Raw genomic sequence first — 13,999 nt, 5'->3', positions numbered from 1 at the left:
CTTTGTTTTTTCAGGCTGATGTGATGACTTGTAGGTCTCTGTTACTGAAGAGGACCTTTCTCCTGTCCCAATCCAGTCTTTGTGTTGGGAGGCTGATGTGTTGGACATGTGGTCCTCTTATCTGAGGATGACCTGTCTCTTGTCCTGGCCCAGTGTTTGAGTTGGGATGGGCATGTAGGTCTGTTACTAAAGAGTACCTGTCTTTTGTCCTGTTCCACTCTGTGTTGTTGCCTGGATGTGATCGACATTTAGGTCTTTGTTACTGAAGAGGACCTGTCTCTTGTCCTGTTAAGGTCTTTTTTGTTGTGATGCTGATGTGTTGGACATATGGTCCTCCGTTACTGAGGATGACCTGTCTCTTGTCCTGGTCCAGTGTTTGTGTTGGGATGGACATGTAGGTCTGTGTTACTGAAGAGGACCTGTCTCTTGTCCTGTTACAGTCTTTTTTCTCTCTTGCAGGCTCAAGTCTCGGGGAAGCTGTGTAATGAATGTAAAACTGGAACTTTCTACCTCAGTGAGCGGAACCCAGAGGGCTGCTTGAAATGTTTCTGTATGGGGGTGACCCGGCAGTGCTCCAGCTCCAACTGGAACCGAGAACAGGTGTGGCCTTGCTGCAATCTCTGCTACTTCTCTGCTTATTGGATGCATGTTGCTCTGAAGAGAATTCTTATTGCTTATACTAATATTATTCTTATTAATTTTTTATCAACATTGCATACAACAACAAAAGTAACCACTAAAGAAAGGAAGCAGAGATTGTGCCAAACATCTACAGCAGGGCCCACAATGGCAGCTATAAGACAACCGTTTTATGTTTAGGGGTTAATGCATAGAATTCAAACATATGACGTTTTTAAAGCGGATCTAAACACAGAACTTCTTCTCTGCTCTTTAAGATACGCAACAACATAATAACCTTTAATGAAAACCATTTCTTTGTTACAGCTGCTACAAATCCTGAAATAAATCTGCCGTGTGTCTACTTCCTGCTTTCATGGAAGCAGACATAGAATTAACAACCGGTGTTTACAAATTAGCAGCTCTACCATGGAAGAGGAGATTCCTGAGCTGACACTGCTGAGAGATCAAATTACAACTTGTGATTAGTCACAGATGAGGGGGGAAATAGATAGGCGAAACTCTCTAAATATACACAGGGTGCATTTCTCTAGGTTTCTTCTGTCCTGTGCAAGAGTTCAGGTCCACTTTAGAGAAACGATTGATAACACAATCGTTCAGTATTGCTTGGGGCCATCAGCTCCTCTGTTTTTATCCAATGCAATCTGATCTAATAAAACGATTGTTTACAAAAATGGTATAGTTAATGAGCACCTTTATTATTTGGCACTTATTATCTTTTCCATAAGGCCTTGTTTTCACTTTTAAACAATTCCCTGCACACAAATTCAGACGGGGAATTAAAATCAATAGGCGGCTTCCAAATTTGCAGGCGGGGGAAAAAAATGGACGGTTGTTCTAAAGGTGCCCACTAATAATACAATATTGGTTGTACAATCTTACCAAATCTATGTAGTAGAAGAGTACATTGAATGAATATATTTTGCATGGATATTTTAGGCAGTCCCTTACATTACATAGAAGGGGTAAGATTGTGCAATCAAAATTGTATCATTAGGGGGCATCTTAAAGTGAACCTGAGGAGAGAATGATGTGGAGCCTGCCTTATTTATTTCCTTTTAAGCAATACCAGTTGCCTGGCAGTCCTGCTTATCCTCTGCCTCTAATACTTTTAGCCATAGCCCCTGAACAAGCATGCAGCAGAACAGGTGTTTCTGACATTATTTTCAGATCTGACAAGATTAGCTGCATGTTTTTGGTGTGATTTAGACACTGCTGCAGCCAAATAGACCAGCAGGGCTGCCAGGCAGCTGGTATTGTTTAAAAGGAAACAAATATGGCAGCTTCCATATCACTCTCACCTCAGGTTCACTGGAGAATAGACTAAGATTCTGAACTCTATTGATAATAGAATAAGTCTCTCCAGAAGTGATAAACTAAAGATCTCATCCATCCGTCATGGGTAGTATAATGCAGCTTCTTCATAGACGGTATCGTTAAACGCCTTTCTCTCCTCCTCCTTCCGGCACTGAAGCAATAGTGTTAAAGTAACAGTGACAGGGTCTCTCCATTTCATGCAGACCATCAATTGGTGTTTCCAAATTGTTTTAAAGGTCCGTGCTACTTATGACAGCCACGAGAGGGCCCCATTCACCATCTCCAATGCCGCCGGCTCCCGCACATTCAGTGAGGGCATCAGTGTGACCGGACCATCAGAACTGACATTCGCATCCTTCAGCAGCATCCCGCAAGACGTATATTACTGGGTGCTCCCCGAACGCTTCAAGGGGGACAAGGTAAGGGCTTGTGTGTGTGAGGGATGGGGCAGGGTGGTGGAGTCATGTGACAGCGTGTTATCATGGTCACCTCTCTTTCAGGTCACATCGTACGGCGGAGATCTGCGATTCACCATCACCTATGAAGCCGCATATGGCGCCCAGAGTCTGGACACTCATCCACACGTGGTCCTTCAGGGCAATGGCATCTTTCTGGAACATTCTGCTGACGTGCGAGCCACTCCCGGCTTCCCCATGACCATCACCGTGACCTTCCGAGAGGTGAGACCACCCAGAACGGAGGCGGTATTACTGCATGCCCAACCGTTGTGAAATAAATCTGATGTAGCAAGATGAGGGCTGCTCTCACATCTGTCTACTACTGGTATAGTGATGAGAGTGGTCCTCTGAGCGTCTTACATGCTCCATCATCCCGCACCATCCCGCGCTCCACCATTCCCCACCATCCCTTGTGCTCCTTCATCCCACACACTTCACCATCCGTGTCTCTTCTTCCACTGTCTAATTACCAAAAGAGAAAAACACGCAGATTGGTGTGTATTTCCATGTATTTCTCAGGAACTGACTGAGATTCTATGCTCCAACACGCCCAATATTCTCGGATAATGTTCTGCCACACCGATGGGTACAGTTTACCCCCAACCTGAGTGTCTTCCACGTTAAAGAGCGTAAAGTGAGGAGATGCCCCTTGTAATTGTGTAACTGCATCTACACAGAGAGGACTAATATGTGGGACAGACCTCCTTCAGAACCGTATCCTTCAAATTCCAGAGGTGGTTTCCAAAGAATATGGATTGTTGCCTAAAAACCTTATCCTACAATAGTCATAATGCAGGGCTGGATTTGTAGGTTTTTACTGCCCATGGCCTACTGTCACCAGCTTTCCCCCCACTTCTGACCAACAGCATCTCAAACTCCCCAGCTAACATACAGTCTTAAACCTGAAGAAAAATAAAATATAGATACCAGCCTTAGCAGATCCTCCTGGTGCCCACTGACCCAGTGCTGAGACTCTCAGAACATGTTCAGACCCCATCACTGCTGCCCAAGTCCCTCTTCCTCCTCGTAGTTGTGCTCTTGTCTATGTATAAGTGCAAGAGTACTGGGCTTGCGCAAGTATGGTCCACACAAATGCCGACTAGCATAAACCTACTTGCGCATAGCTTTTTCCTCTGTAGCCAGTTGGCTACCGTGCTGTTCAGCAGGGCTGGCGCTACCATAGAGGCAAAGGAGGCAGCTGCCCCAGGGCCCCAGAGCTTGTAAGGGCCCCCAGTGGCTACAAGAGGAAAAACAAATTTTCAAATCGGCCTTATAGTTTTTGAGAAAATCGATTTTAAAGTTTCAAAGGAAAAAAAATACACATTTAAAAACCTGCCGACTTTAATGGTTAATAGCAAATCCACCTTAAACGCTAGAAACCCTAAATTTGCAGGATATGTTAAGAAGATCATTAGGAATAAGAGGAAAAAACAATTTTTCAAAAAGACCTTATAGTTTTTGAGAAAATCGATTTTAAAGTTTTGAAGGAAAAAAATATACTTTTAAATGCGGTAAATGTCACTTTTAGCAGCAAACCTAACGGTAGTGTAATTTTACATGCATCAAACGAAAGCGCAATAAATTTCCTGACGGGGTTTCCAGGGGGTCCATACGCAGCCGCAGCGCTTTGGCCAGGGATCGCTATACAGCCGCAATATGGCTGTATGAAGATCCCTGGCATTTTTTCCTATTTTCCCAATTTTTTTTTTATGTTTAGAGTGTGGGAATTTTTTAAAAAAAAAATTGTGGGGTCCCTCCTCCTGAAACTTTTTAACCCCTTGTCCCCCATGCAGGCTGGGATAGCCAGAATGTGGAGCTCTGACCGATTGGGACTTCACACCCTGACTATACCAGCTGCAAAAAAGGTCCCCTAATGCCGATTTTTGTTCCGGGGTATATGTTAGGGGGGCCCCCCAGGTTTATTTTTCCCTGGGGCCCCATTGTTGCTTAAACCGGCCCTGCTGTTCAGTGAAGTTTGTGTGACACTGTGGAGGTTGGTTGTAGGTTCTGTTTTGAGTCACATCTATGCTTCTTCATAGTAAGGATAGAGCTTCCATATTTATTAGTCCCTGAGCTCCACCTTTCAATGCATTTCAGCATGTTCCTCTTCTCTTTGCAGAGATATTGGCATAGGACGGATGGTCAGGATGCCACACGTGAGCACTTGTTAATGGCGCTGGCGGATGTTGATGTGCTGATGATACGGGCGTCCTATGCAGACAGGATGGTGGAAAGCCGGTACGGAAGTGTTGTAACGTTACTATGGCGATATATCCCAGTCAGCTGCCTTGTCTTCACAATCTCTCTCTTTTTCTTAGAATCTCTAATATCCACATGGACATTGCTGTGCCTCACACCACAGGGTTGCAGCAGGCACAGGAGGTAGAACATTGCACCTGCCCCATTGGCTACTCAGGGCCGTCGTGTCAGGTGTGGAGAAGTCTTTGTTCATTCAGCTCCATCCCTTTATAGTGAGCTCCACCAATAATTGGGATACTCTTTACCATGTAGGATTTATGTATATATGTTTGTCCTTTCTGCAGGACTGTGACATTGGCTACACCCGGTCCACCAGTGGCCTTTACCTGGGCACCTGCGAGCGCTGCCAGTGTGGTGGACACTCTACTGAGTGTGACGGGGAGACGGGCGAATGTCTGGTATGTTCCCATAAGATTCATATCCATAACATCTGATTGGTTTAATTATCTGCTAATCTGCTGGTTATTTGTCTTCCAGAACTGCCAACACAACACGGAAGGGCCCAAGTGTGACCGCTGCCGACCAGGCTTCTACGGGGACCCAACCCGCGGGAGTCCTGGAGATTGCCTGCAATGCCCATGTCGGGGCACATCCACCCAGTAAGCTTCATGCTTTTTTTAGGCTCATACCGGAGGCCTTCTACACAATAATACACGTGCTCCAACCACTATCTTGTTCTACCCTTTACAAATAACCGAAGCAGGTAACTTCGGCGCTGAGCGCGGGACTTGGGCATCCTCATAGCAGCAATGCTATGATGCGCACCCTGTGCAAGAGTAATTTGGGGATCTGGCTTTCGCCAGACCCCGAATTACATCTCCCTCCGAGTTGCTACAACTTGGAGGGGATTTGGTATTTAACACCGCCGGGAGTTTAGCAGCAGTAGCAGGGAGAGCCATTATTCAGCTCACCCTGTGCTCCAACTCACCGGGGGCCGTACCATATGTACGCCACATAACATCACAAATCTCCCAAGCAGCATCTCCTATGGAAGCTGGGACCCTATAGAGCCTGTCACCATAAGTAATGTTCCCCTATAGAGACTTTAACCCTATATAAATACTTACTTTGTAGAGCCTGTAGGCTGTAGCCTTATAGGACTATTGACCCTACGAACACCTGTCTTGTGATCTCAGAGAACCTGTTATTCTCAAGAATGTTTGACCTGTAGAACCTGTGACCCTACAAAATATGTGAATAGTCTCCTCCTCATGGGTGGTCCAACCTCCCACCACACGGTCTCCTCAAGGATTGTCTGACCTCACACTGCACTTTCTAATACTCTTCATGGCTACTCTGACCTTTCACCGCATGGTCTCCTGCTCATGGATGGTCTGACTTCACACCACATTGTCTACTACTCCTCATGGGTGGACTGATCTCATAACAAACTATTTACTTTCTACTCCTAATGGGTGGTCTGACCTCACACCACACTGTCTCCTCCTCATGGCTGGTCTGACCTCCCACCACACTGTCTCCTTCTCATGGGTAATCTGACCTCGGTACCGAACGCTCTTCTTCTCATGGGTGACCTGACTTCACACTGCTCTGTCTCCTTCTCATGGCTGGTCTGACCTCACACCTCATGTGTCCTCCTCATGGGTGGTCTGACCTCACACTGCTCTATCTCCTTCTCATGGCTGGTCTGACCTCACACCTCACGGTGTCCTCCTCATGGGTGGTCTGACGTCTTGTCTCCTCCTCTCAGGTACTTTGGAACGTGTTTCTTGGACTCAGATGGTCAGCCGACATGTGACTCTTGTCCTTCAGGAACCATGGGACGCCAATGTGAGAGGTAATCTGGGTCTTACACACTAGAATTCTATAGGATGTTCATTGTAGCCGGTTTAGTCCTGTCCTGCAAGGGAAGAGCTACTGAATGTAAACTGGAGGTGATGTCTGCCCAAATGTAAATATAGAGCCAACATCTTCCGCACCGCTGTACAGAGTATATATTGTCTTGTCACTTAACTGTCCCTTACCGGGGCTCACAATCTAATGTCTATGTATGTGTCGTGTATGTATTGTAGTCTAGGGCCAATTTAGGGGGAAGCCAATTAACTTATCTGTATGTTTTTGGGATGTGGGAGAAAACTGGAGTGCCTGGAGGAAACCCATGCAAGCACAGAGAGAACATACAAAATCTGTGCAGTTATTGGTTGGCTGGGATTTAAACCTGGGACCCAGTGCTGCAAGACGACTGCGCTAACCACTATGCCACCCTGCTGCCCAATGTATGACACAACAATATTTTGTTCCAGAGATATACTCATTAGTTATGTTATTGTTGTGAAGAGTGTCGGCAGAAAGTTTCTCAGTGTCAGGAGAAAGTTCCACCCTCTTACTTTCTAGGCCTCCCTATTGGTCATTCAGTGTGCTTGGATGGCTTTGTTGAGTAAAGCATCATATCTGCCCAAATCTGTGGGAAGTGCTGAGAATTTGGACGCCCTGCATTCATTGTATGTTGTGTTTTGCTGCGGGAATTCTGCTATCACTACTCCATTTATAGCTTTGCCTTAAACTTGGAGAAAAAGCCACATCTAAATCCCAACATAGAGCCGAGGTCAGGCTCCGCCCAGTATAGAGTCGAGGTCAGGCTCCAGTGCTAGGGACGGATTTTCCATAAGGCACTGTAGGCACATGCCTACAGGTGTCTGGTGATGGAAAGATGTCTCACTGCCCTCCCTGAGCTCCTCCCTCCTTCCCTATGCATAGTCCTGAGAGAAGCGTAAATGAGAGGTTACTCCTCTGCCTCACGGCATTCCACTGACAAGATAGCCCTTCATCTGGGGGCACCTCTAACTACCTAATATTTGGGAGCACCTCTACTTAATGTTGATGGTACTTCTGGCTACCTAATACTAAGGGGCACTTGTGGCTGCCTACACTGGGCAGGGGAAATAAGGGAAAGATGATGGCAGGGCCAGTCTGTATACTTGTGGTGTGGTTCGGCAGGAAAGGTGGCGGTGGGGGGTTATGGAGGGAGAAGTCTAGGGTGCCAGAACTCCTGTGCCTATAGCCTCCTGTGATGTAAATGTGGGCCTGGCTCAGCCCAGTATAGAGCACTGGTAAGGCTCCGCCCAGTATAGAGCAGAGGTAAGGCTCCGCCCAGTCATGCCAGTCACATACATTTGCATGTCATTGATCATCCATGATGCGTGAAATAGGACAGTCCTATCAGTCTGAAGACCTTATAAATATGTTGTGATTTCAGATGTGCTGCTGGATACTGGGGGGATCCATCCCGAGGACAGCCCTGTACAGGTATGTGTCGCACATATATTACACCCATCACATGTGTGTTCTGCTATATATAAAGGTGGCCATTAACGGTCCAATTTCTAGCGAAAAATCGTTCGAGCGAACAGAAATTCTGATCAGATTGGTTGTAAATAATCTCTGTTGATGGGCACAATGGATTAAGAACGATTATAATAACAGTCATCCGATTGGATTTTCGTCAAACCAAAATTTGGATTTTCTTGTTGGTTGTGATAGACAGAAAGCAAAGATTGGTTTGTTGATGGTGTAGTGAACGATTTCACTTCAGATCAGAATTTCTGATCGCTCGAACGATTTTTCGCTAGAAATTGGACCGTTAGTGGCCTCCTTTACACACATCACACCTGTCCTGCTCTAACTCTGCTCTTCTCCTGGCTGCAGCGGGTTCTGGCCCTGGCCCCAGTATTGGCTGTCAGTGTGATCTGAGGGGCAGTGCCAGCAGTAGCTGTGACTCCCAACGCAAGTGCCAATGCAAGGTAAGGAAAGCTTTTTTTCCCATAATCCTTTCCTGCAGTCACATGATCTGGCCTCATCTCTACTCTCATTTCCTGCAGGCACATGTGGAGGGTCTCGCATGCAACACGTGTCGCCCCAACCACTTCTACCTCAGTTCGGACAATCCGGAGGGCTGCCTGCCCTGCTTCTGTATGGGGGTCACCCAGCAGTGTACCAGCTCCAGATACCACAGGGAACTGGTGAGCCTGGCAGCCCGTTGCCTATGCATGCGGGGCTTATGGAATTGGTTATTGCCGGTATAGTTTATAATCTGGTTCCCTTTCCTCATCTGTTACAGATCACCAGCCCATTCCTGCCTGGAAATTTTCAGAACTTCGGCCTGGTGAACCGGCAGCGCAGCACACGCATCACTTCTGGCTTCACGGTGGAGATGTCCGTTCAGGGCCCACAGCTCTCCTATCGCCAGTTTGACCAGCTTGGCCAGGAGTCGTTCTACTGGCAACTTCCAGAGAGCTACCAGGGAGACAAGGTAATAGGATGAGCTGTAACGCCACCCGGTGGAGTGTATAGGAACTGCAAACTGACCTATACTATGACTAAGGCTGGTCATACGCGCAGATTGCCACCAGTGTGGCAAAACAATCGATTCCTCTCTCTGATCTGAGTTTCCACCACATAGTACATCGATTTTCAATACATTTTAGAATTAATTATTTTGAGAATCGTTAAACCACACCACCCTTTTTAATCTATAGTTCATCCCACAATTCTAGCACAAAATGGATCTGAATTACTGTCGATCAAACGTGTTGTGCAACAGATCAAAGTGATCAAATCTGCCGGGAATCAGATGGAAAATAGATGTGTGTGTGTATGGCTACCTTTCCTTCTCTGCACAGTGACTTCTGACCTATACTTTGACTGGTCACTGAATACACTGACCACTGACCAGCACTATGACTTGTCATCTGGTGGGTGTTTATGGGATCACTAGAGTGACCTCTGACCTGCACAGTAACTTGTCAACCTACAGAATTACCTCTGACCTGTTTGGCTCTTCCTGTTCAGTAAGCCAGCACCTATTCAGTAAGGAGTCCTTGGGCTAGACTCCCTAACACTGCTACTGCCTACTGAGAGCGCCCTGGTGGCTGCAGCTCAAACGCTTTGAGTCCGCCAGGAGAAAAGCGCAATATAAATGTTATTTGTCTTGTCCTGAGCAGTAACTAGTCACCCTATAGATCTCTGATCTACACTATAACTATCCCTAAATTTCCTTGACTACAGAAAGATTCTTGGTAGCTGGAAGTAGACATTCTCCATCTGGAAGGTTTCTCAGTATTTGGTAAATATCTCATGGGGGGGGGGGGGGGGTAAAACTTTCCCCCAAACTCTAAAATTGGTCCATGTTCTTTAAGACGTCCTTCTGAACATTGCTGTGTTGCTTCACAACCTCCAATCAGATTTCCAATCTTATTTGCCCTAAGTCTGGAATTTGCACAGTTGCGTTACGTGGGCTACATGACCAGAGTTAGGGTGATGGTATAAGAACTGGGCTTCAATATTTCTGGTATCATTCAGGGCTGTGGAGTCAGAGTTGAGGAGTCTGAGCAATATTTGGGGTACCTGGAATCGGAGTCTTTCATTTCAGAAACTGAGGAGTCAGTACCAACTGTACCAACTCCACAGCCCTAGTATTAGAAAAAGAAGTCAGAGTCGGTGGTTTCATAAACTGAGGAATTGGAGTCGTATAATTTTTGTACTGACTCCACAGTCCTGGTATCACAAACCCCTGCTAGAGTTCAGAAACTTCCTCCTCACAATGTTCTTTGGTGACCGTCTGACTGATCTCCCCTTGTGTCTCTTTGTGTTGTCCCTCCTTCCTCAGCAGGAGATGTACTTTGCCCGGATGCGTCGGGCCCACAAGGTAGTGCGAGTTGCATGTTGGCGTTTCCTTTTGGAGTTACTTATCTCTGCATGTGATGTCTGCATATCTCCTATCACTGTGTGATATTAGTGATAGTGATAATAAATATACTTATCTTGAGGTCAAGCTCTCGGAACTTGTGGCTTCTCTCAGGTGTGTTTTTGTGGTTTAATTGGATGCAGTAGAATTAAGTCGCACAATGGCTTCTACCATCTCTCGATCTCCAGTGGGGGAGATCTTCACAGCTTTACACATTCGGAGTCTTCCCTATCTCCTTTCTGTTAAGTCCTCAGCTTATTTTGTCTTAATGAGACTATGATGGGAAGAATCAGGAGATGCTATGGTAGGGACAACAGTCAGATTTCTGTAACTGGTGGGAAGAGAGCCATCAGCGGGGCCAGCAAGTCCTCACGGCTCTAGCCTCCATGAGACAGAAGATGCCTGGGAGTCCTTCTGTGTGGGCTGGACCTTTTTAATATGAGCTTCTAAATACTTAAATAGCTGTCTCCATACCAAGTCCTTTGCTTGTCTTGAACACATTACTGTCATGGAGGATATTTACTCATTGGCGTGATGGTGTATGAGGTGTTATTAGGCAGTTTATAGATGTCGGTCTAATAATTTTGCCGTGGTGTGGATTGGTAAAGCATGAAGTAACCTTGGCATGATGCTACACTAATACGGATGGCCTTGATGGTGTTTGTAGTGCCGCGTACTGAGTGACGTTATGGGCAGATAATAGTCCCAGTATTCTACATCCAGCTTAATGATTCTTCACTGACTGAAGAGGAGATGCGGAAGAGAGTGGCCACAGGAGACCTGCCGGGAAGTCGCGACAGTCATGCCAGATTCCGGCGCCAGGCAAAGGTAGATGATTGGCCAGGCCTATCTGTTACCTGTTATTGCATGTCACACGCTGATACGTCTGCAAACATGGTGACACTCTGGTCTCATGAACCTGATCAGGGCCCACAGGCTCCACCAAACAGAAGGCAGCAGAAAAAGCAGAACTAATCCTCCAGAAGTGTGGACAAAACCTAACCACCCATCCTGCTTGCTTCCATAGCCTATCTTGCCTTTTCTCTCCCCTTGTTTTTGTGTGTCCCTCATCCATCTCCTTTTTTGTCTTTGCTTCCCTCCTCTATCCCTTTTCTCTAATTGTTTCTCTGCTCCTCTTCTTATTCCCAAACATGGACCTCTTCAGATGGATGAAACCCAGGAAGAAATTGACAGTGAAATCTGGGGCCTTATGTCCGGGTTCTCCTCTAAGCGTTTTCACCAGCCTTTATCTTCTCCATCGCCCACCCCACCTAGTAGCCACGATACGTCTAAGGAAGGTGCTTCTCTTTCTGTATCCTCACTGCACAGTTCTCAGGGTCGATCTACTCCTCGGCATCATCGCCAGAGCCAGCCAAAGTTGACCTCTAGATCTGCCAGTCGTGCCTTTCCACCAGTTGGTGCCCCAGGCTACTCATCATATGAGGTATCCTATGGCCTGCATACCCAGCATTACCGAGCATGTGTCCCTATTCCTCGTCTGTTCCTGCCAGCACTGAGACTTGTAGTGTGAACCCAACCCATTACTTCCTCCTCGACAATTTTAGAGTACAGTGTATGCTGCTGTTTTCATTAGAAACTGACAGTTTTTGTGTTTTGTCCACATCCTTGTGTTGGCTTGTGGTGGACTTATGTATTGCCTCAATAATTCTCCATAATCCTCAATTTCTGTACCTCAAGGCTCTCAGCAGAGATTCTCCCCGAACGTCCGGACAGGATTCCACCAACCTCCTCTATTCTCGCACTCCTGGGTTGAGAGGAGCTGAGAAGGTATCTGTCTGGTTCACAGCATGAGATCTGCATGAGCCGGCCTATGGTAGAACAGCATGGTGCCTTGGTGTTTATTCATGGTAACTTAATATTCATGGCTGGGATCATGGGTTTCCACCAGCAGTTTGGTTACCCACCACCCATAAACACGGTTGTTAGTCTGACTCTGACATGGATGTGTGCAAATACCGTAATAATGAGGCATGTTGGTCTTCGCCTTCATTTTGTTTTTTTCTCGGGACTGAACTCCTTTACTCCCAGTTGATGTGGGATATTTAGTTTGCGGTGTGGTTTTACCAGTCTTGTTTTTCCTGAATCTTCTCATCACCTCTTTTCTTTTCCTAGTACACTCTGATCTACAAAGGCTTCTCCCTCTTCCCGGAGGGTGTCTTCTACTGGACCTTACCTAAGGCTTTTCTTGGGGATAAGGTAATGACAGACACGAGGGTCAGAGCCGAGGTCGCTCCTTGTTCCAATTATTGGGTGTCACCTGCTCTCCACCTATCTCACCCATACTGGGCGTATATAGAGCCAACCAGAGACCAACATTAGCCATTCATCAACCAGAAAGGATGGGCTTCGCTATGACTGGATAGGCGGGACTGTAAATAGCATGTGCAGGTTCCAGTCATAGAGGCAGTTTATAGTACCGGGTATATCAGTGTTATAGTCACACAGGTGGTATATTTAAACTGTACAATGTAGGATCCTTACAATCTTTTTGTCAGTATTCTTTGCAATAGAATGTGTGGTTGCTACTTCATAGGCCATTGAGGGTCCCCCTCAGCTCTGATTTCTGGCCATCAGTGCCGTCACTTGTCAAAGCAGCCAGGTGTAACCTCATCTAGCCTCAGAATGAAAAACTTTTAACAGATATGAATTGATTATGTGGATGTAATCTTACTTTTGCAGGTGGCCTCATATGGTGGGACCCTCCGCTACACGCTTAGCTACACGGCCGGAATACGAGGATCACCCCTGCCGGATGCAGACATACAGATCACGGTATGATATATGGCTAAGGTGTTGGTGTGTTTATACTTAGAAGAGCGCCTCTAGTGGCCAGAGCTGGAAATTCAGAAAAGCCCTTATTCTTTGAGGGGGCGAGGCTCATTATGCACTGGAACTTGGCTGAAACAAGACTCCGGTGACACATCAAACGCAACACCAGCCCATTATAACTCGTCCTCATTACAGGATCGATTTGTTTTTAATTGGTCACCAGAAGTGCTTGTTTAGCTTAAAATCAATAATACCGTGTATGCTGGAGGTAGCAGACATCAGAACACACTGCAGCTAGTTTACTACCAGTACAGGCACAGGGTAACCTCTTATACTGTACACACTGGAGGTAGCATAAATCAGCACAAACTGCAGCTAGTTTACTACCAGTACAGGCACAGGGTAACTTCTTATACTGTACATGCTGGAGGCAGCAGGGTTCAGCACTCTCTGCTTCCAGGTTAATAGTAGTGTAGGCACAGAGTAACCACATATACTGCACATAGTGGAAGTAGCAGGCAGGGATCAGCTATCAGTACAGGCACAGAGTAACAGCTTATACTGTACATACTGGAGTGAGAATAGATCAGCACACGCTGCAGCTAGTTTACTATCAGTGCAGGCACAGAGTAACAGCTTATACTGTCCATACTGGAGGTAGCAGAAATCAGCACACACTGGAGGTAGTTTACTATCAGTACAGGCATAGAGAAATGGCTTATACTGTACATACTGGAGGTAGCAGAAATCAGTACACACTGCAGCTAGTTTACTATCAGTACAGGCACAAAGTAACAGCTCATACTGGAGGTAGCAGATGTTGCTGTTAAAG

At 46.3% G+C, this 13,999-nt stretch overlaps 1 protein-coding gene across 5 annotated transcripts in view; it reads left to right on the top strand.

Moving 5' to 3' along the window:
* HSPG2 (heparan sulfate proteoglycan 2) overlaps window positions 1-13,999 on the top strand; it is a 277,578-nt gene that overhangs the window by 153,887 nt on the left and 109,692 nt on the right. For 3 of the 5 annotated variants that reach the window (XM_068241589.1, XM_068241588.1, XM_068241587.1), the window contains exons 25-42: window positions 460-600; window positions 2,193-2,375; window positions 2,457-2,636; window positions 4,534-4,652; window positions 4,733-4,844; window positions 4,958-5,071; window positions 5,151-5,272; window positions 6,385-6,471; window positions 7,891-7,940; window positions 8,340-8,434; window positions 8,513-8,653; window positions 8,752-8,943; window positions 10,300-10,338; window positions 11,101-11,205; window positions 11,543-11,821; window positions 12,076-12,165; window positions 12,511-12,594; window positions 13,078-13,170. In XM_068241589.1, the coding sequence (XP_068097690.1) occupies window positions 460-600; window positions 2,193-2,375; window positions 2,457-2,636; window positions 4,534-4,652; window positions 4,733-4,844; window positions 4,958-5,071; window positions 5,151-5,272; window positions 6,385-6,471; window positions 7,891-7,940; window positions 8,340-8,434; window positions 8,513-8,653; window positions 8,752-8,943; window positions 10,300-10,338; window positions 11,101-11,205; window positions 11,543-11,821; window positions 12,076-12,165; window positions 12,511-12,594; window positions 13,078-13,170 (2,226 nt within the window). The remainder of the gene's footprint in view (window positions 1-459; window positions 601-2,192; window positions 2,376-2,456; window positions 2,637-4,533; window positions 4,653-4,732; window positions 4,845-4,957; window positions 5,072-5,150; window positions 5,273-6,384; window positions 6,472-7,890; window positions 7,941-8,339; window positions 8,435-8,512; window positions 8,654-8,751; window positions 8,944-10,299; window positions 10,339-11,100; window positions 11,206-11,542; window positions 11,822-12,075; window positions 12,166-12,510; window positions 12,595-13,077; window positions 13,171-13,999) is intronic. The other 2 variants (XM_068241592.1, XM_068241590.1) reach the window with 1 other exon arrangement.

This window comes from Hyperolius riggenbachi, chromosome 6 (genome assembly GCF_040937935.1).
Source record: "Hyperolius riggenbachi isolate aHypRig1 chromosome 6, aHypRig1.pri, whole genome shotgun sequence".
NCBI lineage: Eukaryota > Metazoa > Chordata > Amphibia > Anura > Hyperoliidae > Hyperolius > Hyperolius riggenbachi.
Note: the sequence above shows the minus strand (reverse complement) of the source record. Positions and strands in the feature narration are given on the sequence as shown.